Source organism: Heloderma suspectum, chromosome 1, assembly GCF_057233095.1.
Source record: "Heloderma suspectum isolate Gila_16-S chromosome 1, 16-S_ref, whole genome shotgun sequence".
Taxonomy (NCBI): Eukaryota; Metazoa; Chordata; class Lepidosauria; order Squamata; family Helodermatidae; genus Heloderma; species Heloderma suspectum.
Genome location: NC_139458.1, coordinates 131,360,113 through 131,386,277, shown reverse-complemented (window position 1 = coordinate 131,386,277; position 26,165 = coordinate 131,360,113). Strand labels below are relative to the sequence as shown.

General features: G+C 43.4%; 1 protein-coding gene across 2 annotated transcripts in view; it reads left to right on the top strand.

The window, feature by feature from the left end:
• Positions 1-26,165, top strand: part of LOC146357877 (SITS-binding protein-like) — a 72,952-nt gene that overhangs the window by 32,282 nt on the left and 14,505 nt on the right. For both annotated transcript variants that reach the window (XM_084828669.1, XM_084828661.1), the window contains 3 exons: positions 1,423-1,559; positions 12,018-12,139; positions 15,109-15,288. In XM_084828669.1, coding sequence (XP_084684795.1) covers positions 1,423-1,559; positions 12,018-12,139; positions 15,109-15,288 — 439 coding nt within the window. The remainder of the gene's footprint in view (positions 1-1,422; positions 1,560-12,017; positions 12,140-15,108; positions 15,289-26,165) is intronic.

Sequence of the window (26,165 nt, the reverse complement as noted above, 5' to 3'; positions counted from 1 at the left end):
GACAGATACTGAAGCTGAAGCTCAAATATTTTGGCCACCTAATGCGAAGAGAAAACTCCCTGGAAAAGACCCTGATGCTGGGAAAGACTGAAGGCAAAAGGAGAAGGGGACAGCAGAGGATGAGATGGCTAGATAGCATCACTGATGCAATGAATATGGACTTGAGCACACTCCGGGAGAGAGCAGAGGACAGGAAGGCCTGGCATGCTATGGTCCATGGGGTCACGAAGAGTCGGACATGACTGAATGACTGAACAACAACAAAATTTCCTCTTCAGCATTCTACAATGCCCATAGTAGGGATTAGGGACACTAGAAATCCACTGTGGACCCAAATGAGGCCGAATTCTCAAGAATCCAACCTCCAGAGTCCACAGCAGACCAACCCCCCTTCACCTGTGCATCCTCGGATTTCACGTGGGGTGGCTCTCTGTCTTTCTCAAAGCCATGATAAGCTAATGGCAGCTGCCATTAGCCTATTGTGGGAAAATTATGGCCATAATTGGCATATTTTACACCATTTACAGCCATAAAGCTCTTACTTCTACCTAAATTGCAGCCATTTACGCAGCAATTTTGGTAGAAGTAAGTGCTTTACGGCTTCAAATAACATAAAATATGGCAATGATGGCCATAATTTCCCCACAGTAGGCTAACAGTAAGAACCAGCCAAAATTCTAAAGGAGCTATCCAATGTGCTGAACCTATTTTGCAGGAGGGTTTCAGCACCTTGGATAGCTCCTTTAGAGTTCTGACTGAAACCCAGAATGGATTCACAGCCCCACTGAAATCAGAGCACCCAGGCCTCCACTGGCTGCAGGTCCGACTTTTTCCCCACCCCCCACCTCTTCTCTAATCCCAGAATGTTGCTGTGTAGAATGCTGCTGTTCAGGATTCTAGTCCCTCCATTCCATTTCCCCTTGTCACCTGGTTTTCTGTCTGCCCCCTGCAACAGTCAGTCAGCATTCTGTGGCCACTGCACACGCTCAGTCCTCATGTCCTCCCTCCCCACACCCTCTTTAGGTACTTCTTCAAAAGACTCCTCCATACCGCTGCAAATCTTGCATTTTTCCCAAGCTTTCCCCCCTAACTGTTTTGGCTACATAAGCAGTGACACTCTCAGACTGAACATCAGAAATAGAAGGAATAATTTGGACCTGCAATACAGTGTTGCAGTTTGGAGTGGTCCTTGTTCAGAATTCAAGTTGCATCAAACAGCATCTGCAAGTGCCATTGGGTACAAACAATACACTCGGCTGCGGAACAGAACAGTGCTGTATCAGAAGCATGGCCCACTGCCACATGCCCATGTCCTTGCCCGTGTTTATGACTCTGATGTGGCACTGGCTGTTCCCCCTGAGTGATCACTGTGCAATTTGAACGTTTCTGGATTTACTGTCTATCTGCTTTCGTTGCTTCTAGAGCAAGCCACCTGCCACTCTTCCTCCAAATGAACCCGCGACAATCTGACTGGAGCTACACTGGCTTAAAAGGGATCATTCCATCCGTGCTTCACTACAGTCTTCTTGGTTACAACTTTTTCATTCCAGACGCAATAGGTAATGTTATTTGATGGTCTGTCTCTCCTAGTTTTTTTCCAAGCCTCTTTAAGAAAGGCCAAAGAAGTCTCCCCTGATGGGAAGGGCCATAGCTCAGCCTCAGGGCCCCTGCTTTGCATGCAAAAGGTCCCAGGTTCAGTCCTTGGCATCGCCAGCTAGGACTGGAACCTTGCTGAGCCACTCCCAGTAACTGTAGACAATACTGAGTTAGATGGGCCAAGTGGTCTGATTTGCTGTAAGGTTGCTTCCAGTGCTCCTCGAAGGAGATGAATGTACACCATCTCCTCGTCTCATCAGCAGTACTGATTCAAGCCACACCCAGCACAGCTGATTTAAGCTGATTCCAACGAAGCTGATTCCAAGCACAATGAAGCACCATCAGTTCCAATTTAGCTGATTCCAATCAAGCAATTCTCAGTGAAGCTGATCCCAAGGACAGCTGATCCAGAGCTGATTCAAGCCACACCAAGCACAGCTGTAGGGGGTGGCAGTGTCCAAAGTTCTATTTGGTGCCACATTGGATGCATCTGATTTTCTGTTAACAGAAATTAACTAGCACATTAAAAAAAATATCACCTGGAAAAATTAAATATGAGCTCCATATACATTCAGCTCTGCCAATATCAGAGTTCTAAAAACCTTTCAAAATGCAAACTAATGGCATCCCAGCTTCATTGCCAAAAGCCCAAGGGTGTTAGGGGTGCAGCTGATTTTTTGCATGGATTGCATCCATCCCATAGCTCAAGGGTAGAGTGCATGCTCTGCATGCAGAAAATTCCAGGTTTAATTTGTGGCATCTCCGGGTAGCATTGCAAAAGATTCCTGTCTGAAACCCTGGGGAGCCACAGTGAGTTAGTATAGACCAGCCTTCCCCAACTTAGCAGCCTCCATATGTGTTGGACTATAACTACCATCATCCCAGCCGGAAATGGCCACACTAGCTGGGGATGATGGAGGTTGTAGTCTAACACATCTGGAGGGCACCAGGTTGTAGAAGGTTAGTGTAGATAATACTTAGGTAGATGGGCCAAAGGCCTAAAGAGGTAAAAGTCAGCTTCCTGTGAGATAATACTAATTTGCAGCTTTAGACTGCAGATTGTGAATGCCAGCTCCTGGAAGCTCTTGTCTGTCTCCTCAGCAGCCAACAAGTCACAAGGCACCAGCAGGCCAATCGGGATGCTTGGGCTGACATGTCATCAGTATGCTGGTGATACTCAGCTCTACCTCTTGTTTCCATCTGCACATCCCAAGGAGGCTATGGAACTCTTGAACCAGTGTCTAGAGGCTGCTTTGGAATGGATGAGGGTAAACAAGCTGAAACCTAATCAAGACAAAATGGAGGTACTGTGGGTTGGAAAATCAACTACTCTGGATGGAGGCTTGCAGCTGGTCTTAGATGCTGTTGTATACCCCATAACAGTCCAAGTGGGAGTCCTCCTGGACTCTACGCTACCTGGGGATGTCCAGATGGTTGTGGTGTTCAGGAGTGTGTTTTACCAGCTTAGGTTGGTGTGTTTTACCAGGTTAGGTGGCCCCACACCTCTGGAATAAGTTGCCATCAGGGGTCCACCATGGTCCAGCATCCAGGCTTTTAAGGAGGCCTTGAAAGCCTATTATTTTACTCTGGTCTTTTCCTAATATGATTGCTGCTGTTGTTGTTTTTGTTGATGTTTTTATTGCTGTTTTTCTTGTTGGTTTTTATTCCTGTTTTTACTGTGTCCTTACTGTTTTTACTGTGTTTTTATTGTTCTTAATATTGTATCATTTTTATGTCTTTAATCATTGTTGGCTGCTTTGGGAGGGCTTCTGCCCTGAAAGGCAAACAAGAAATATTTTAAATAATTAAGGAGTGCAACTCCAGAGTCTAGGCTGTGGCAAAACATTTAGCATCCTGAAAATGTCTGCTTTTGTTTGAGGAAATTAGTATTTTATTTTTCATTCTGGTGGAGAAAGTTTGACATTGAATTGACAGCTATGAGATGTTGAATTTCTTAAGAGGCATGTAGTTTTAGCGAAGAGCACAGATCTCTGCATCCTCCCCCAACACACACAACTGATACAGTTTCAGACTTTCCCTTGAATATCTTGGTTTCTGTACATATATACAGGTCTAACTAAAAGCCTCAGATTAATCAGGATTAAGGATAATCAATGATAGTTTCTGGAGAGAGTGATATATCTCCAGGGATTTCTTTTGCTGGGCAGAATTTTCTCTGGCTGAAACAGGCCTTTGAGCAGCTCATCCCAGTTTCTATTTCCACAGTCCCCCTAGCCTAGCAAGAAGTCATATGAATTCTATCTTTACAAGCTGTTGTTTGCACACACATTGACGTTTCTAATTTCAGGCACATGGCTGTTTACATTAGGCTTAGCCAAACCTTTCCAAATAGTGTGGGAGCTAGTGAGATACTTAAGATTCTTGAGAGATTGTAATTGAAGATTGTTTTATTGTAGCTACTTCAGAAGAGCCAAACATGCTTTAAATATATTTGCGGGGGGTTGGGGATGTTTATTTTGAAAGTAATAAAATGAATCAAATACAGTAGGTTTAAATTTCTTCGTTTTAAACTGCAACCGGAATTGCATATTCAAGGTCATGCACATCTGGAAACCTGGTCTCTCATTGTTCTTTCTTTTTAGTGTAGTGCATTTGTAAAATAAGTCCTTAGTGGTCACTGTATGTTTTCAAGTATTCTCAGAATGATGGGAGTTGCAGTCCAATACATCCAGAGGGCATCAGATTGGGGAAAGCTGTAGGATTTCTAGAGATGCTTCCAGATGGAGGTGTCCTACCACAAGCAGCTATTCTGTCTTTCCCACCTTACCTTTCTGGGGTAAGAAAAAAGATGGAAGAAGTGGTGGGGAAATATGTGAGGGTTACAAATGGAAGACAAAAATGTCTAAACCCACTGTAAAATTCTGTGAATGAGGCAGGATGACTGCACAATAAAAGCCTCATGTGGAAGCACTGTAGGAAATCCATCCTGGCAATCTGGTTGGCCAGGCCTCATGAACCTGATTGGTTCAGATTGGTTCAGATGTTCCCATGATCACTATAACTATTATAAATCTCCTGCTGGAAGTTGAAGAGCAATACACACACACACACACCACACCACCCCAAATAAAGAAGCATAATCCCCAATGGCAGATATGTTTGTAATGATGAGAAGTTCTTTGGGGGGGAAATAATAGTATTTCAGAACAACAGAACTGAACCAGCAGAACCTGAAAGTAAATCTTACTTTTCTTCCATGCTGAAAGATGGATGGAGCTCATTTGTTGCTTTTTCTTACAATGAGCTGTCACTTGTGATGAAACGTAAGGCTGTATTGCAACAAAATAGTCTGGTTTGGAAAGCAATTTTCTTTCCAGCAGGAGTTGGATTCTGGATGCCTGAGGCAAGGTTTTTAATAAAATCCCCTCTCCACCCTCACCCTATCCCCTGCTAGCTTGCATCCTGCCTTTCACAGGGAAATCCATCCACTCTCATTTACTGCATGTGGTCCTTACAAATTCAGTAACAATACCTTGTTCACTCTATCACTTTTCTGCACTGATGGAGCAAAACTGTGTTATCACCTCCAACCCCCTTAAGAATTTACCATGCTAGATGAAGTGGTGTCATGTCACATTACATGCCAAAGCCTTTTGGATTAGCGAAATGCCACTTAATCATCGAGGTGCGATGAACTGCATGCAGCTGTATTCCTGCGTCTATGAGGCAGCATTTTGTGACTAGACAAAATCCTTCCTAGTTCAAGTGGCTTTAGGAATCTGAGGATTATGTGGTATTGCTTTAGCTTCTTGAATATGCATAGCTTTAAGATTTTCTCTGCACTAGACCAGAATGAATGGGTTTAATTTTCAAGATTACCATTTGTTCATTCCATTTGGCAAACAAGTATTGCAGCAGGGCCCATGGGCCAAATACTCCCCACCTGGTGCCTTTGGGCCATTCATAGACTCTCAGCCCAACCTACCTCACAGGGTTGTTGTTGTGAGGATAAAATGAGGAGGAGGAGGATTATGTACACCGTCTTGGGTTCCTTGCAAGAGGAAAAAAGGTGGGGTATAAGTGCAATAAATAAATAAATAAATTCCACCACTGGTAGTTTGGTGGCTTCCAAGTTTTTCCCTATTTATTTATTTATTTATTTATTTTATCATATGGCACATTTACATCGCATTACAATAAAAACATAGAGCATAATAAATATGAAATGTAAAATATAAAATATAGACAGGAATATTACAAACGTATGTCTAGGTTACAGGTATAATTTTTCACCTCAGTTGTCACAGCCAGGAAATCAGCAAAGTCTCCATTGTAGGCTCGGTTTTGACACTCTGTCACTATATGTTGGATAGTTTGTTTTTCAGCCCCACAATCACAATTTGATGATGTTGTTTTGCCCCATTTGTAAAGGGCATCTGCACATCTACCATGACCCGTGCGAATTCCATTCAAGGTTGTCCATATCGCACAGGGCTGGTCAAATCCAGGTGGTTTTTCCAAGATGCAGGGCAAGCATTGGCATTGTGGAGGGCAGTTTCCTAGCCAATGTGTTTCCACGTGTTGTGGATATTGAAATCATCTTCTAGAAGAGCTTTAGCGGTAGAAATGGCTGGATGTCTCGATCTTAACCTGTTTCGCTCCCAGTAGGTTACGTCATTTAATATTGGTAGCTGGAGATTGTCAATAATCTTCCAGTATTCTTGAAGACCCCTTCATGGATCACTGCCTTGTTGTGGCGAGGGGGCTTGCATAACTCAGTGAAGCCATAAGCTATGCCATGCAGGGCCACCCAAGATGGACAGGTCATGGTGGAGAGTTCTGACAAAATGTGGTCCACTGGAGAAGGAAATGGCAACCCACTCCAGTATTCTTGCCAAAAAAACCTCATGGAACGTATCACAAGGCTAAAAGATAAGTGTCCTATTCAGTGTGACCCCAAGATATTTGGGATGCATGTTGTGATTGAGCCGGTTTCCCTTAAATTGAATGTTGAGCTCTCTGCCTGCTGATCTATTACAAAGGTGGAAGCTTGTTACTTCCATCTTTGTTGGATTGGGCTGTAACCTCTCCTTACAGAAATATTTATCCAGTATGTCTAGATCAGAAGTGAGGACATCTTCAATTGTCTCAAAGGATTTATGTTGTGTTGCTATAGCCCAATCATCCGCATAGCCAAACTTCCTCGACTTTGTGTGTGGTATGTCAGCTATGTATAGATTGAAAAGGAGAGGTGCAAGAACTGAGCCTTGTGGTAGTCCATTGTTTAAAATTTTAGGGATGCTAGTATCCTCTCCTATAGTCACAGAGAAAGTTCTTCCAGCAAGCATATTATCAATAAGTCGGGTAGTTTTTTGGCATGAGGTTACTTGTATTAATTTATAAAGTAGTCCATGGCTCCAGACTGTATCATATGCTGCACTTAAATCTATAAAAGCAACTGATGTTTTTTGCTTCGCCTGATATCCTGCTTCTATATAGGTTGTTAGTGAAAGCACTTGGTCAGCACAGCTTCGTGCGGGGCGAAATCCAGCTTGTTCCACTGGAATTATCTGGAGTGTCTTCTGGCTGATGCTGTTATGCAGAAGCCTTTCGAGAAGCTTATAGACAGTGGTTAGCAGTGCGATTGGTCGATAGTTCTTTGGTTGGTCATTTGTTTTTCCCGGTTTGAGTATTGCGATGATTTTTGTTTGCTTCATCTTGTGTGGTATTATACCTGTTTCCATAATATCTGAAAAGAATTCTGCCAACCACCTTTTTGCATATTTTCCACAATGCAGGAGGAATTCAGGATGTATACAATCATGTCCAGGTGCCTTGCCAGCTTTTATATCCTTGAGTGCATTTGTAATTTCAAAGGAGGGAAAAGGGCGTGAATATTCAGATTGTTCAGGACAAGTAGTTTTAACAGCACTAAGTTTTTGTCTAATTTGCCTTGAATGGACTTTGTCCCTTGTAGCTCTAGATGTAGACAATATATGTGCCGTGAAGTTATTGGCTGAAATGTGTGTCTTATCATTTATTTTCTTCTTACTTCCCCCTAATTTCCGTAGCAATGACCATGCTTCTCTACTAGACATTTTAAAATTGAGCGATCCATTCAACGGTCTCCATCCATTTCTCTCGCCATGCTATATCGAGGCTATGTAGCAAGTCATCTGCAATATCATGGTCTCCATTTTTAAAAAATTCTTGATACAGGTTCTCACAGATATCATTCCACCCCAGAATATATTGCTTGCGGTATCCTCTAGGAATAGCCTTTCTTGCCGCACATATAAATGTGCCTGTAAGTCTCTCATAATTGTTGGATTTAGGGGAGATCCAGCCCAAGCATTTGTCTAGATTTTCAGTAAAGACATCCCATTTCGCCTTCTTGAAATTCCACCTTGGGCGGGGAAAGGATGACATCAGAGGTATACTTGTGCCAATTTCAATCTGAATTGGGCGGTGCTGGCTATGGGGGAAGTCTGCTAGTACCAATTGAGAGGTTTTCACTGGCAGTTTTTCCTCGGTGGTCACAAAACACAAATCAGGGTTGTATTGCTCTCTCCAAACTGCCGACTTATATGTTCCTCTGTCCTTTGCATCGAATATCAAATACAAGCTGTTATCATCTGCCCAGTTTACAAGTGCCTCACCATTTTTGTCAGTCTCACTGTACTTCCACTGAGTATGATGACTATTAAAATCTCCAAGGTAAACAGCTGGACGTGGAGACAGAGGTATAACTTGTAGGGGCCAATTAATAGCCAGGGGTTTATGTATGTTAATTATTGTTAATTCCCCTATTCTTATTACCTCATGTATATTGTTGAGATTAGAGGCTGAGCACAGTTGGGCATTTTCAGTTGACAACCTTACATACGTTGCCACTCCATAAGCATGGTGGTATGTTGCTCCCAGCAAGTCATAGCCAGGGATCCTGCCTCTCTGTCTGATTTGGTCCTCATTTTCAGCATGAGTTTCTTGGACTGCAACTACCTCGATGTCGTTATCTGCTAAAATCCGTTGTAGGACTTGGCACTTAGACCTACTTATTCCTTCTATATTGATCTGGCAAATCTTGGTAACAGGACCAAGATTCTTTGTCATGGGGTCTTGAGAAGGACCATTTATGTTCATGCCTTGAAGCATAATTAGGAGGATTATGTATGCCACCTTGGGTTCCTTGCAAGAGGAAAAAAGGCGGGGTATAAATGCAATAAATAAATAAATAAATTTCCCTCAACCACTGATAGTTTGGTGGCTTCCCAGTTTTTTCCTTATTCTAAAAGATTAAAATTCCTTTCCTGAGGCTTAATTACTGACACTAAGAGTTTTAAGCTAAAATAGGCGGCTGTTTTTGGGCCCTGTCTCTTTTGCCTTTGGCCCCACTTTCCACTAGAGTGCAGCCCCTGAAAGCTTCTTCAAAATGGAGACTCCTACTACATGGGTTTACTCCTTTGCACTTAGCTATGAGCAGTGCCAGCCAGTGTTGAGAGATACTGCTTATTGTTGCTAAAGCAGGTTTCTAAATAAGTCCACAAGAGTTGCTAGCCTCTAAAAAAAAAATTATTGGCCCGTTGTCCATGATTACCTTTGTGTGTCTAATTGTGGCCTAAAAGCTGAACAAACATTTATAAAATTAGCTCCAGCCTGGGTATGTCCCCCATAGGTTTTCCCTAACAGCAGTGGGGGTTCATCAGGAAAATGGGATAGGGGAGCTGCCATGATCTGAACTGGGTCCTTGCCATTTTTTTTTTTTTTTAGAAAAATGTAAAGAGACAGGGAAATCATGGCTCTCCATTATCTCAAAGAGAAATCATGGCTCTCCATTATCTCATGTGGCTTGGCCCTTCTAGCAGGCGATGCGATGAATGGCTATTCACAAAGCCTATGCCACAGGGCTAATATTTTTTTCTCTTGGGAAGGGGGCTTAATGAGCAAGTTTTGTTTGCATGTTCAAGCTGTCACTGATTGGTTTGGCACAGTTCGGGTCAGGAAGAATTCTTTTCCAATTGGTTGACTGTTCCAGTTTCCTCTGCAGCTTGCTGTTACAACAATTTGAGGTGTGTGTAGCACAGCAGCCTCTGCCCTGCTGTACTTTCAGGCATATAATTTGAGAGCAGGTTCACATGTTACACTCCTAGTGTGTGATCCCATGGAAAGGGTATTTTTATCGCCCCAAGGCCTCCAGCTGTCCTTACAGGCTAAGTTGAGTACAGAGAGCCTTGAAGGGCTTGCCTGCCCCTCACATGACTTCCCTAGGCTCCTGGGGGGAAGAGAGTCCCATCTGTGCTACGTTTGCCCTGAATAGGAAAAGCTCTTTGTTCAAAACTGGCTGGGCTCTTGTTTTTAATTCTTTTGTTATTATCCTTAGGAGTTGGGGGAGAAGGAACAGGGAGGATGGCTGTACCTTTGGACTTCTAAGCTAGCAGAGTAGAGGTGTTTTCTCATGAGCCCTCATTAAGAGTACAGTGTGCTGCATCCTGCCTCAAAACAAAGGCTGGAACATGGGACATTCAGGCCCGTACCGCCACTGCAATTCTGCACTTACTACGAAAGGCATTGGCACACAGGGCCATTCTCCAGAGGTGTGAAATGACAACTCTGTCCACCCAGCTAAACAACAGTACATCACAGATGGGAGCCAAGCCAGCAACAAGGGAGACATATGAGATCTTGACCCAACCCTTTAATGGATCATATCCCTATTTATTTTTATTTACATATTTATTACATTTCTATACCATCCAATAACCAAAACAATTCATCAGCTACCATTTGTCAGTGAGCGAGAGGAGAATCGTTTCGGCACAAGTCTTTCAAGTGATATTTTGGTCTATCAAGGTTCCTTCCCACATTACACAATTTCTATAGAGAAGCTGCTTCCATGTACAGTTTAACGATTCATGCTGTGCAGGTCATAACATGAGTTGATTCTAGATATCAACTAGCACACAGTGGTTTATATTTTAATACGTGCAGGTGTGACACATGCCATGACTTACAAGGAGAAATCATGCAACAACATTGCAATGAAATTGCAGGTGACATTTTTGAAATTGTAGGTAACAGGGAAAGCAGCCTTAAGTCAGGATGTCTTAAATTTTCCCCATGCTCCTTAGGTGCAATCTCATAGGGTTAGATCCAGATTTAGCCATACTTAGAGTAGACCCATTACAATCAATGGGACTTAAGTTAGTCATGACTAACATAAGTTGAATGAGTTTCAGTGGGGTCTAAGAATGACCAAGGGTGCAATCCTATGCGTGTTTAGACAGAAACAAGTTCCACAGCTGGATCCAACCCCTCGTATTCTAAATGTTGAATTGGACTGATCCTTAAGAAACCCTGAAACAATAACTTGTGCTGATGTAAATGTAGTGGTTACCCAGAGTAATAAAATGTACCAAAGTATGGACCACTTTCTTTCCCTGGGCTTTAATACAATCTTACATATTTCACCTACTGTAGCTATGTCTTGCTTTTCTAACCACTGGTGTTCTATATCTTGCTGCTAGAGCAATGAATGTGAAACGTGTGCCAGACAGAAAGAGATGAAAGATTTTTGTACTTTCAACAGGAGATTATCTGGATCATTTGTCTCTAATTCAGCTGTGTATACTAAGCCCTGGACCATTCCAGCTGGAACCCCCTCTGCTTCACATATCAGCTGGAATCCTTCATAACATATACCAAGCCAATTACATGTTTTTGTTGCAGGAGTCAGACAGTCAGAAAAGTTTTTTCCTGGTAAAATCACCTTATAATGCACCTTCTTTTTCCCCTTTCTGTTGCTTCTGAGATACTTCAGAAAACTTGTGTTACCCGTGACAGCACCAGTGGCACAATGTGTGTGGGTTCGCTCTTTTGTCCATCCACCTTGCACGATCTGTACTGCTTGTGGATTTGGGTTGTAACCCTTGGAATAACGCTGGCTTCTACCAATGCTGGCTTCTATCAGTGTTGGCTTCTGTTGCCTTTTTGCTTCTTCTTTCTCAATTGGATCCTACTGGCTTCCGCACTAGTAGGCTGGGATAAGGTGCTGCAAACTACTGCAAAAGTGCTGCGAAAGCACAGCAACTCAATCCATTGTGTTGCAATCACACCAAACGCTCACTAGGGAGGTTGCACTTATGCTACAAGCTGAATTGGCAGTCACTACTGTGATGGATGAAGCAGACAGCAGCGCCAGATGCAATACGGCAGCGTTTTGCAAAACTCTTCTGTACTACAGATGTTGACAGAGATGGGGCATAGTGGTCATTGGGCCATGTTTTAACAGTGCCCAGAGTATTCAAGGCAGCCCAGATGCCTTGTTGCGGTGATTCAGATTTTGTTATTAACCCAGTCTGGCAGTTCCTGAATGAATGAATCTAAGATAAAAGCTGAATTCTACATATTTACGTTAATTTTCTTTTTGCCCACAAATTCAATTTTCTGTATGCACTGAACAGGAGGAACTCTTGCAAGCAACTTTCTGACTGACGAAGAGCTGTATATTAGATGGCTCCAGATTGTGACTTTCCTTCCAGTGATGTCCTTCAGCACTCCACCATGGGTCTGTTGTGATGACTGGGTAGGTGTACCTTCATGTCTTACTTTTGCATGTGCTTTCAGACAGTGCAAAGGCCAAACAAACCTTTTTGCATGTTGGTCCCTTGCTACCATTCAAGTTTCTGCAAGAAAGGTGTCAATGGGTAGTGTCCGGTGTTGGCAATCCATCAGTTCTTGTCTAAACAGGTTGCACACTAGTGGGAAAAACCACTAGTGTAAGGAAGATTCCAAGACATTCCAGTACCAGACAGACTTTGTAGATGTGGTACATCTGAAGTGGAAGATCTAGCCTACTATTTACTGGCATGCCGGTTATATTCCAGTTGTAGGGAACACTATCTCCGTTTCTTGGCCGTATGAGAAACTGGGCGGTTGAGGACAAGCTGAGTTTTTTCTTATCTAACCAGTTTGTGACTCAGAGGGTTGTCCTCTTTGTGGTTAAGGCAGCCATTATAAGGAAAAAAGAAAAGAACAATTGTCTGATTAAGTGAGCCATGTAACAGCTTTTAAATCATTGGGGACTCACTGGGTCCATAAAACCTCATTTTATTAAAAGGTAAATGTATTTTTTTACATTTTAATACTTTATTACTTCAGTCTTAGATTCTTTTATGTTAGTTTTACATTTTAAGATTCATGTGTTTACTGTTTGTTTTTAATGTGTGTTTATTGTGTTTGAAATAGTCTGAAGTCAGAAAATTTTGACTTGTCACTAGTGTAATGGGAAAGCAGTGCTTACTAGCACAACCAACGAAACTATCTGAAACTACCCCACAGTTCCAGGAAACAAAATCCTCCCAGAAACCACCTTCAGTGTTTTCCTCAGTAATCCTATATGCTGCCTTTGAAGGATGCCTCAACTGAAATTCCCAAGCAAGGACTTATCTGGAGTACTGTGTCCAGTTCTTGGCACCACACTTTGAGAAGGATGCAGACAAACTGGAAAAGGTTCAGAGGAGGGCAACGAAGATCATCAGGGGACTGAAAACAAAGCCCTATGAGGAGAGACTGAAAGAAGTGGGCATGTTTAGACTTGAGAAGAGAAGGCTGAGGGGAGATATGATAGCGGTCTTCAAGCACTTGAAAGGCTGTCACAGAGAGGAAGGCCAGGATCTCTTCTTGATCATCCCAGGGTGCAGGAAACGGAATAATGGGCTCAAGTTCCTGGAAGCCAGATTCCAGCTGAACATCAGGAAAAACTTCCTGACTGTTAGAGCAGTATGACGATGGAACCAATTACCTGGGGAGGTGGTGGGCTCTCCCACACTGGAGGCATTCAAGATGAGGCTGGACAGCCATCTCTCCGGGATGCTTTGACTTGGATTCCTGCACTGAGCAGGGGGTTGGACGCGATGGTCTTGTAGGCTCCTTCCAACCCTACTATTCTATGATTCTGTGATACCACTTCCAAAATGGGATAAGTCAGCAGAACTCCTGTCCATGACCTCTACTGACTTGTCCCATTCCAGACAAGTAGTTTCGGGTAGTTTCTGTATGTGCCTGCAAGCCCTACTTTCCTGTTGCACTAGCAGTTGTTCCCACTAGCACAGTGGCAGTCTTTGATATTGCCCACTGTCCCCTTTACTTGATCAACAAGTTGGTGTGTGTGCATGTGTGTGCACACACACACACACACACACACACTTAAAACAATCCAAACAAACATATCAATGAACTGGCCACATTTGCTCCTTTGGTATCAACTACCATTTGTATGGTAATATTCAGCATGCTCTCTGGTTTTGTTCCATTATTCTTTCCCTTGGTTCTCACTAGTATTTTTGTCTTTTCATTGTCTCCTTTTGGATCATATTCACCACCACCAAGCTTAAGGCAGATAAAACAGAATTCACTCTATGTCCTCCGAAATGATTGCTTCCATCTTCCGTTTCACAACATCAACAACTTCACCCTTTGCTCTTGCAGCATTAGTGTGCATTTGTTTGTGATATTTGAATCTGTGCTTTTCTTTGTCCTCAAATTCCAGGCTTGTGACATTTTCCACCTTAACATTGCAAAGATTTGCTCACTCTTTCTCTGATTTTATCAAGACTAAGGTCCAGGTTTTATCCTTTCCTGCTTCAGCTCCTGTAAGAATGTTCTTATTGGCCTTCCAATCTCTCACCTTAAAGCTCTGACCCCATCCTAAATTCAGCTGCATGCTTCGCTCATGGCCCTCCACTCTACCATTATCTGGCTTCATCTTTTTTTCTCTTACCCAGTGCAAATAACTATTACTACTCTTACTATTTCTCCTCCTCCTCCTCCATCTCTCATCTCTCATTTCCCTTTTATATTCTTTTTATATTCTTTCTCCTTCCTTCTGCTAATACTAATCTTCTCATCAGTCCTCCTAGCCCTTTGGCTATTTTCTGTCTTTGTTCTCTCTTGCTGCCCCACACACTTGGAACTCTCTTCCCCCTGCTGTTCCTCTTTACCTCATCTCTTCCTTCTGTCAAAAGCTTTTGAAAACCCTTTCTTTTCCTTCCTGATTTTTCAGTTGTTGTTTTTAAACTCGGACAGCACAGTTTCTTTTTAAACCCCAGGCATCGAACAACCAGCTTTGGGCAATTTGCCTTCCTGTTCTTTTCCTCTCTTTCTGTGTCTCATGAGATTGTAACCCTGTGGGCAGCCTTCTTGTTATTTATCTGCTGTAATATGCCTGCTCTAGAAGTGGCAGTGCTGGTGATAATGATGATAAAGACTAGCAGGACCACATCAGGTTGGAGAGAGGATTGATGGTTAATGGTTCGAAGTCTGAACAGATTGAAATCAAAGTACCACGAAGTCCATATTTTCTTGGCCACTCTACCTACTCACTGCCCCTGTTTTCACATGATGCCTGTTGTGCTTATTAGTCACTGGTAGGATTCATTCTCTGTGTATCACTCTTCTCACTTTGGAAGGACACAAGTCAAGCTAAAATAATTGTGTTTTTTCTGTTACCTTTCCCATTTATTGAAATAATATGCTGAACTTCCTTTTCTTCAGGTACTGAATCTCACCAGGCGCTATATTGAGAGGCATCAGAATTTTGTGGTTCCTCTCATTGAAAAGTATAGCAAGGAGTGGCTCTCCCAGGGGTATCCTATTTTTCGACCCTTATGGTGGCTCAGTCCCACTGACCCCATCACCTTCACTATTGATGATGAATTTCTCATAGGAGATGAGGTAAGAAATACATTCTACTCCAGCAGCTTTTTAGATCAGCAATGGGCATCACAGTGATTGAATATGTGACTATGGCATTTGCATTTATCTTACAATACTGAAAACGTCAGTTCTCCACAGAGTGAAAGTCTGTATGCAGCTTCAAAGAGGAAATTGAATACACGAAAGTATAATGTCTTGAAGACCTCAGAAACTAGGACAAAAGAAATTGGTACAAAGCGTTTATTAAAACTAGAATGAATCTTGCTGAGGAAGAATCCGCTCTGGAAACAGAAGTCTTGCCTCACTAACCTTTTGGAATTGCAAATTTTTAGAGAATGTCAGTCAAAATGTAAAAAGAGGTGATCCAGTGGACATTACATGCTTGGAATTATTAGGGGGAAATATTATCTCCTTCCTAGGGATGGGTGAAAAATTTGTTTCAGTTCATTTTTTACCAGAATGTATCCACATCCCAGAACTGAATATGGAATCGAACGCAATCTGTGGTCTAAAATCCATACATTTCTGAATTTGCAATACAATTTGCACAACTAAACAAGATTGATAAATGCATATATTTGAAAAACGCATATGGAAAAATCTGTACATTTGAAACATTAGCACAAACACACTTTAGTCAATGGGGGGGAATGTTTACATGTCAAAAATGCGCACAATCGATGCATAGATTCGGGAAAATGTGCATGAAAAATGTACACATGTTTTTGTGCAGAGCCTCCTCCTCCCAAAACTCGTAATCCAATATGGACACGAGTCAGAATAATTTCTGAGGTGGAAACCAGAGACTCTTGACAAGCTCGTTTTGCTGTAGGATGTATTGCCCACCCTGTAGCAGCATCGCTGCTAAGGGAATCACTGTGGCTTCTCAATGTGGTTATCACTGATCAGAGATGAGGCTGGAAATTCCTCTCCCTGCTGTCCCTGAAGTGGTGAGGCTTGAGGGAGGGGGCCTCAGCAGAGGCCCTGTGGGCTACATGGGCTGACCTGTTAGGTCAAATTTGGCCCATAGATCAGAGGCTCTCCATCTCTACTGTAACACTTACCTGGGAGTAAGTCCTGTTGAATTCAGTGGACTTAATTCTGAGTAGACACGCCTAGGATTGCAAAGTGAGCAAGAGTTTGGCCCATATGAGGAAATTCTAAGCTAGCATTCTCCAACCTGGAGCCCTACACCTGTTTTGGGTGGCAACTCCCAGCATTCCTGACCATCCTGGCTGGGACTGATGGGAGTTGTAGCCCAAAACATCTGGAGAGCACCAGGTTGGGGAAAGCTAGTCTAATTGTTTGGGGCATTGTAGTTTAGAAAAGAAGTTGACTGAAGGAGGACATGATGAAGGTTTGTTTACTGATGATATCTTGAGATAAGAAATACAATCCAGGTTCAAATTTTTATGTATGATTTATCTGTCCCATTAATGTTTATGAGTTTGGAAAGGATAGAACACATCTCATCGGTTTCCACCAGTCCAGACATCTGACAATTCTAGTGTCAATACATTAAACCAGAGCAGGGGAGTGGGCAACCTCTGTGCGCTGGAGGCTGATGATGTAAAACATTCCCACCCCGCCACCCCACCCCCACACACAAATTATAGCACTAATGGACTGGATTTTGTTGTTGTTGTTGCAAAATCTTTCTCCTGAGTCAGTCTGTCAGTCTCTGGTAGGCCATCTAAATCTGCTTCGTGGCCTGGATTACTAGCTGTCAGCCATCACTTGATTAAAGCTTTGGGCTGAATTCGTCCCCGGAATTGACTGACAACATCAGAAATGGAAAAGACATCCAAATACATTATCAGTTGTCCAACCCCAAAGGTCACTGCAAGGTTTCCTCATAAATTTGCAGGCACTTATCCAAATCTAATTTTAGATAGCATCCCTCAGAGTCCATTCACAGGCTAACTCACAGTGCAGCCACAAAATGGTTCCTCATGGTCAAAGTCAGGGCTGGCCATACCGTTAGGTGAAGTGAGGCAACTGCCTCAGGCAGCAGATGTTGGGGAGGGGTAGCAGGGGGCAGCCACCCAGCCCTTCTTCCTGAACTCTTTGCCTATTGCCCTCTGCTGGAGGACTGAGCTGTATATGCCACACAGCTTGTCCTGGGCCCCCTAAACTAGCCTGCTACCTCAGGTTTGGTGGAGGACACTATCTTGTCACCAGTGTTGAAATAAGACTCAACAGACTATCCAGTCTGCTTCTGTACATGGACTGGGGAGAGGGCACCATAGAATCATAGAATAGTAGGGTTGGAAGGGGCCTACAAGGCCATCGAGTCCAACCCCCTGCTCAATGCAGGAATCCAAGTCAGAGCATCCCTGACAAATGGCTGTCCAGCCTCGTCTTGAACGCCTGCAGTGCGTTCTTCACCTCAGGCAGCTAAATGTCTTAGGCTGGCCCTGGTCAGAGTATTCCAGAATGTTATCCCAGTACTCCCAGCTGTAGTCTGCTATAGAAAGCAACACTTTCTCCCCAGTCTGGATTATGGAATGTTGCCCTCCCAGTGAGATCTCCATCCTGGCCATGCATTAGGCCAGAGAAGAACATGGAGCTTTTAAAACCCTCCTTCCCAAGCCTCTTTCCAGCCACTACTTCATATTTATTTATTATTCCTCACTGAATTTCCTTCATTGCGCTGCCTTTGGCACTGGAGCAATGGTCTGTTCGGTGACATTTTCCACAGCCTCAAAAAAAAAAAAGGGCGGGGCAGGCTCAGCAACATTTGTATTTCAACGGTGAGGTTTATAGTGTTTTAGCAAAGTATACTATTGCTTACAGCACCAGGATGAAATATGGGGCTTTCTACTTTGTGACATTCTAGATCTCTCTTTCACTTCTCTCATTTCCTCTCCCCCTTCATTCTATTTTTTTTTTTCTTGCATGGCTCCTACCACAGTCCTCCTGGAAAATCTATCACCCATCTGTTGGTTCACTGTGGAGTCTTCTGCAATAAACTCGATATTGGGAAGGTCTGTTTTGCATAGTTGTGTGTGGCTGGGCATGAAGTGAAGTTTTATGGGGTATTTGTAGTTGGATCACCTTGGTTTATTGTTGTACGGCTGACTGCATCTTCCATGAAGCTTTGATTTTTGCTAGAGTGAAAAAAAAAAACACCCTTATAAATAAAAGTCAGAAAAGAGGAAATGAGGAATACAATAAGAATGTGTATTCTGTTGATTCAATAATCACAGATCTGAGTGATGGGACATCCGCGGACTTCAGAGTACACTTGATTATATTCCATCTTGGTAATAGCCTAGATATTTACCCAAAGCGTCCTTTGATTTTAGTTCTTAATTCTTATAACACTTTTCAGTAGAAATGTGATGAATTACACATCATTCCATCACTGAATCATGGTTTCTGCCTTTTGGAAATAAAAGTGCAAAAATGGCGCCTCTACTCAGAAGTTAAGTCTCATTGAACTCATTGGGACTGTCTTCTAGGTATGTTTGTACAAGATTGCAGGCTAAATGAGACATAGATCTAGACAAGGTAGCATGTATAGAACAGGGGTGGGGAACTTCAGGCCCAGGGTACCCATTGAGCCCTCCTGGGGTTCCAGCCCAGTCCTCTGGAGTCCCCCTTATGGCCCCATCCTCTTCCCCGAACCACCTATTGTTTGGTGGTTTCCCAGCTTTTGTGTAGTTTTCCCCCCATTCTAAAGGTTGAAATGCTTCTCCTAATGTTTAGTGACTGGCAGTAAGCTACAATATACAGGTATTTTTAGCATTTTGGCCCCATCCATTTGCTATTGGCCCCACCCCTTTTGCTTGTGACCCCACCCACGAGAGCATCTCCAAGATTGGATTTGGCCCTCAGGTCGAAAGAGGTTCCCCACCACTGGTATAGAAGGTTCTTCAGTGTCTTGAAACCCTCAAGTCAATAGCTGTTAAAGGCTTGTGCTGTAAGAACATTCATTCATTCATTCATTCATTCATTCATTATATTTCTATACTGCCCCACAGCTGAAGCTCTCTGGGTGGTTCACAAAAATTAAAAACCATTAAAATACATTGTATAAAACATAAAAAACCATTCACATAATGACATAAAACAAAAAACATACTACTACTACAACAACAACATATATCTAAAACAATTTAAAACAATCAGCCGGAGACAATCAAAAGACTCATTATACGCTGCCAAATGCCTGAGAGAAGAGGGCAGTTTTAACCTGGTGCCGAAAAGGTGACAAGGTTGGTGCCAGGTGGGCCTCATCAGGGAGATTATTCCATAAATGGGGAGCCACCACTGAAAACACCCTCTCCTGTAACACTTCCCATATCAATTCTATCCTTTAAATAAGAATCCAAGTTTAAGTCTCCATTGATCTGCTGAAGTCTGAATAGTTCCTTGTTAAATAGGCTTTATGACTGCCAGTGCTAAGCTGGGGTGAGACAGATGAATGTTTGGGAATGATAGGATACAGATAGCCTTTGGCCCAAGGAATAGTTGGAAGCTGGCTGGTCACACAGCCCTTGGCTCTGTAGGCTGATTCATGCATGCATGTTCCTCACTTGATGACTGTGGCACCAAGTGGTGACTGACCTGAGTGGATGAGCCACAACAGATCAAACATCACAGCAGGTGCAATGTTTCTTGATGGTGTCATTTCACACATTCATAAGCAAGTCATCAAGTGAGGGAGAATCAGTGGCATGTGTGAATTAGCCTGAAGCAGGGGGTTGGACTCAATGGCCCTTCCAACTCTGTGATTCTATGAGACTATAAAAGGAGGGAAAGCAAGACACCTTCAGAGGTGTCTTTTCTTGCAGAAAAGAATTGGAATCCCAGGTTGGTGGCAGCCACTACAGAACTGGGGTGAGCTTGAGGAAATCCTGCCATGTAGAGCAAGGGCTGAATGTGAGAAGGACCCAGCCCCCTTCCCTGACTGGAGATGGTGATGGTTGTCAAAGGGAGCAGAGAGTGCAGATGACTCAACTTCCCCCCTGAAGCCTTATGATCACAGCCATCCAGGTGGGCCGTGGGAGCTGGCTGAGGGGGGAAAGAGGCCACCTTTGATATATGCTAGAGAAAACAACCAAGATACCCCTTCAAATGGCATGCTTTGAGTATGCATCAGAGCTCCACGGACATACAAAAGCCACTGGAGTGTAGCAATTACTTTGAATGTGCAGTGATGATACTAAAACCTTGTAACCTGTCCTGTATCCTAGAAATATAGCAGAGGGGCTGTAGTTCAATGATACAGCATATGCAACCACTGGCTATCAGGTAGCAGCTTATGGGCTGTATCCAACCCTGACTATTTGCCAGTGAAACAAAAGCTGCTGGTGGAAGGGTTTCCCCCTCCCTCTGCAGCCACCTGCATGTCCCCAAATCTGCTCTGTAGGGTTGCAGGACCCTCGAGAGCAAAACTGGAAGGCACACAGGGGGACTGCAGAGAGGAGGGGATCAAGCAGCCGTCCTGTCACATGAGCAGAAGTCCGCTTGCATGACATTGGGTTTAAGCCTCTGTGGAAGCCATCTGCCTGAGCCCCTGGGAAGATGCTGCCTGTCAGAGGAGTCTCCAACCTTTGTGGGGCCAGGGTGTGCATCTGGAATTTTGAGAAAGTGTCATGTGCACTGTAACAAACTGGCGGGCGAGGTGGGGGTGCCCATTCATGAAATGGCTGCTATGGTGGGCGCAGCCAATTACAAACCTCCCATTCAGGGGAGGCACAATAGAAGCCAGAGATGTGGTCTGACCATCGGAACACAAAACCACTCTTTTGAACCCACAGTTACCTGCTCACCAGAAAACCATTTCACAGAAAGACAAGCTGGTGATGCTAAAAGACAAGTATCTTGCCCAAGAACCTGAATACATAGCAAAGGTGGAACTTGAGCCTCCAAACACAAACCCACTCCTTTGAACCCACAGTTCTCTCTGCTGTTCAGGATCACACCCCTATCTCTCTCCCCCGCTGCTCCCCATACACTCTCAGCACACAAGATCCACATGCCAGTCTCCCATTTCTTTCTTTCAGCACCTCCCTCCAAACACATACACCACACCCAAACACAGAGAGAGAGATCCCCTCCCCATTTTCTCCCTCCCCAGCTGGGTCGCCCCACAGGTCTCCCTAACCCCTCCCACGGCTCTCCACAGCCCTCCCCAGCCCAGCCCTGGTCTCCCTGCTTCCTCCTCCTCTATGCCAGGTCACCCCTAGTGGCTCCAGTGCCATCCCCAAACCTTCCTCCTTACCAGGCAGCAGCAATGGCGTTCTCCCTTCCTTTTGGGGGGTCAGGGCAGCCAGGAGTGCTTCAAAGTGAAGCCCTGGCCCCCTAGCTGCCCGCCACCATTACTTCCTAGGAATGTCTCTGGGTCCACATGTTTTAATTAAAACATTAAAAATCATTGGGATCGGCAGCCAGCTTTGCAGGTGCAGGGAGAGGTGGCCGCAGGTGTAATGGCACCCATGGTCCCTAGGCTGCCTATTCCTCACACTGCTCCGGCACATGGGCGTCTAGTTTGGCTTGGTATAAGGCAGCACCTGGAGTTCCTAAATGAGAATGGAGGGAGAAAATGCAAATGATGAAGTACAAAGTGCTTTAATTTTTGCACACCTTACAAATGAATACCCTCTCTCCTTCACCCTGCCGATTCCTTTACATATTGGAGAAGAATCCCACTCCAAACGGACACCACCAGCTCCTTTCACCTAAGACACCATTCTGTGGGGCAAAGGGAGTCGTGGGTGGTTCTAGCTGTTCCGCTTTGAGACATATTAAATAATGAAGGCACTTTATGGGGTTGATTTCTATGAGATGTTCATGCCAATGATGCTTCCAACTATTCTGGATCTTGTTTGTCTAGATTAATAAAGCAACTGTGTGCTACGTTAATGTTGTAATCAATTAGCTTTAACAAGTGGTTGGAAAGAGATTAAAGAGCAGTTAACATTTTCATTCCCTTTCCAGTTGAAGTTCAAATACAGCCAATATCTAATTAAGTGGTTTGAAGCATTTTCCTATTTGCTGAACTTATGATTAATATGCAGACTTAAATATTTCTGCCTGATCAAGGCAACGACACATTGATCTTCAGTGTCTTTCGTTCGAAGACTGTTACGTGGTAGGATCTACAGCATTGTCTTTAATCATATTAAGAAGACTCTCTATAGGGCTCATTAAGCACTCAAAGTACTGTGATGTCTATTATATAATTGTAGCCTTTTAAAGTGTTCAGAGACTACTTTAAGAAGAGCAATAGATGCTTCATTAAAGTCTTTTGGATAAATATTTCTGTTTTGATGTTTTAAATCGTCTTGAGGAGCTTCCAGACAGAGGGCTCCTAGTGCAGCAATCAGAACAGATTCTACAACTGTTCTGTCTTTCATTCCTTAAGAGAGCTTCTGAGTTGGAAAAAAGACAGAAGAAGCATGAGAAAACACGGAAAGGTCACGAGTACACACTGACAACGTCTGGACCCCTTGTAACATTCTTTGAATAGGCAGGATGGTGGGGCCATAAAAGCCTCATGTCGAAGCACCCTCGGTTGCTCCTGCTCCTACAAAGTGTGCAGCAGCAGGATTTTCTTTCCCCCTGCACCGCCTTCCTTGGAATTGCAACTGTATCTAAAGATGCATTTCCATCCCACATACTCACGGCTTTAGTTAAAAGAACCATCCAAATTCAAAGCTGTATATCAATGACGGCCTTAGAAATTTTGAAACCTAAAGTGAAAAACTGAAATGTCACCCCTGCCCCGTGCCTCTCCAAAACTGGCACACTGTTTTTTAAAAACAACAACACCCCTCCCCCCGCAATGCTTGCTCACTTCAGTTGCCTCATTGGCCTTTCTGTTTCATGCATCAATTTGTGCCATTTTTACTTTGAGAAATCTCTATTTCTTTCAATCTTCTATTTATTTATTCTTGTCATTGTTCTTGTCGTCATCATCATCTCCCCAACTCTACCCAAATAAGCTGAAATTGTGGATAAATAGTATCAGCTGCTGATGGAGTAAGAGAGCAATGACTTTGCTACCTCCCATGAAGCTCCAAGTCGTTTCCTGGATATAAAACTGCGGCTGCTTCTGCAAATGACAGCTCGTGTGAGTGGTGTACACCTGTGCAAAGCTTTTGCGAGATCACTCCCTGCCTTCTGTGAACTGAAAAATCACAACTAGATGGGACAAGGGATGTTTCTGTATGTGCAAAGCCTTTCTAGGAAATGCCCTTTACAGCAATGCCATAACTTGGAACATGTTGTGATTGGTAGCTGTAAAATTATTCCTGCTCTCTTGTGGTCCTGTGTGTTCTTCACTGGTCTGATCCATATGGCTGAAAATCAGTCTTTGCCCTGTGACCAGTTCTGTGCACGATACAACCGGCTAGGTAGCCATGTGGTGGTCTGAAAGCTGCATCGTAGCACACAAATTGGCTTTCAGGTTACAGTGAGGGTGCAGGAACAGCTCATTGCCTCACTGCCTGCTGCAAACCAATCAAGCTGTGTGGCAGAACAATCAGATGACTGCCTGGCTATACTGAGCTTTGTCCTGCAGCCAAGGCCAATTTTCAATCATCGGAACTGCTTTGATTCTAGGCAAGGCACTCACTACTGCTAGTTGAGAACATCTGGAAGATGACGCCGGTTTGGCTGTCAAATGTTCTTCTGTGAGTCTGGCTGATATTGCCAGGCTGGACACATACAGAGCTGTCCCAACAATGAGGCAAAGTGAAGGGCCTTATTAAAAGGCAAGAGGCATCATACTTAGGATGGACAACTCTGTCAATTTCAGTTTTTCTCAGCTTCTCATTTTTCCAATCTTAATTTTGGTTTGTCTTGAATATTGAGACTCCTTTTAAAAGGTTTGTGTGAAAAATCATAAGCATTTTTCTGTTCATTTCTCCTAATATGTGCTTTTTCATAATATACGCTTCTTTTGCAAGCAGGTTTCCTAATGTAATGCATATTTGAACTTTATTTTCTCTCATATATGCATTTTGGTACACATTTTTTGATGGAAACCTCAGTTACAAAATTTGGAAAAGTGCAAATTTCAAAGGATAACTGAGTTTTGGTTTGCACAGTGGTTCGAAAGTGTGTAATTAAGTAAGGTTGTATTTAAATATGGACTAAACAAAATTCTCCTCCATCCCTACTGTTCTATCAATGCTAGCAGTAAAGCACAAAGTCCCAGTAGCTAAGCATTTAAACAGCAAGCAAAAAATCAAGAATGCTAGAAAGAAGCATTCTCTCTTATATCTCATAGTCTGGTTGTACATGGAAATTCTGTGAGTGAAAGGAATATCATAGAATAGTAGCAGAATAGTAGAAGTGGACGGGGCCTATAAGACCATCGAGTCCAACCCCCTGCTCAATGCAGGAATCCAAGTCAAAGCATCCCTGACAGATGGCTGTCTAGCTTCATCTTGAATGCCTCCAGTGTGGGAGAGCTCCCTAGGTAATTGGTTCCATTGTCGTATTGCTCTAACAGTCAGGAAGTTTTTCCTGATGCTCAGCCAGAATCTGACTTCCTGTAATTTGAGCCCATTATTCCGTGTCCTGCACTCTGGGATGATCGAGAAGAGATCCTGGCCTTCCTCTCTGCGACCTTTCAAGTACTTGAAGAGTATCCTATCTCCCTTCAGTCTTCTCAAGGCTAAACATGACCAGTTCTCTCAGTCTCTCTTCATAGGGCTTTGTTTCCAGTCCCCTGATCATCTTCGTTGCCCTCCTCTGAACCCTCTCCAGCTTGTCTGCATCCTTCTTAAAGTGTGGTGCCCAGAACTGGACACAATACTCCAGATGAGGCCTAACCAGTGCTGAGTAGAGGGGAACTAGTACTTCATGTGATTTGGAAGCTATACTTCTATTAATGCAGCCCAAAATAGCATTTGCCTTTTTTTGTAGCCACATCACATTGTTGGCTCATATTCAGCTTGTGATCTACGACAATTCCAAGATCCTTCTTGCTTGTAGTATTGTTGAGCCACATATCCCCCCTCTTGTAACTGTGCATTTGGTTTCTTTTTCCTAGGTGCAGAACTTGGCATTTATCCCTGTTAAATGTCATTCTGTTGTTTTCTGCCCAGCGCTCCAGCCTATCAAGATCACTTTGAATTCTGTTTCTGTCTTCCAGAGTATTACCTATCCTGCCCAATTTTGTGTCATCTGCAGATTTGATCAGCATTCCCTGCACCTCCTCCTCCAAGTCATTAATAAAAATGTTGAAGAGCACTGGGCCCAGGACTGAGCTCTGCAGTACCCCGCTCGTTCCCTCTCCCCAGTTTGAGAAGATCCCATTGATAAGCACTCTTTGAGTCCGATTCTGTAGCCAACTGTGGATCCACCAGACCGTTGTTTCATCTAGCCCACTTTGTGCTAGTTTGCTAATCAGGATATCACGGGCCACTTTGTCGAAAGCTTTCCTGTAGTCGAGGTATATTATGTCCACAGCATTCCCACAGTCCACAAGGGAGGTTACCTGATCAAAAAATGAGATCAGATTCATCTGGCAGGATTTGTTCTTGACAAATCCATGTTGGCTTCAAGTAATCACTGCATTGTTTTCAAGGTGCTTCCAGATGGATTGCTTTATCATCTGCTCCAGAATTTTCCCAGGGATTGATGTCAGACTGACTGGTCTGTAGTTCCCAGGTTCCTCCTTTTTGCCCTTTTTGAAGATAGGGACAACATTAGCCATCCTATAAACACTTATACTGAGATCATATTTTATTAGCATTGTTTATGACTGGATCCTAATGTCAGGAATAGTTTTTTTCTGGCTACACTGAGGCTGGCTATCCTATTCTGCCATGTCAGAATCATTCCAGATCAAGTCTCTAGAATCCCACTATCACATCTTAATATATATTTGGTTTGGGGAAACAGGAGCCTGTCCTTATTTCCATAAGGTGAAC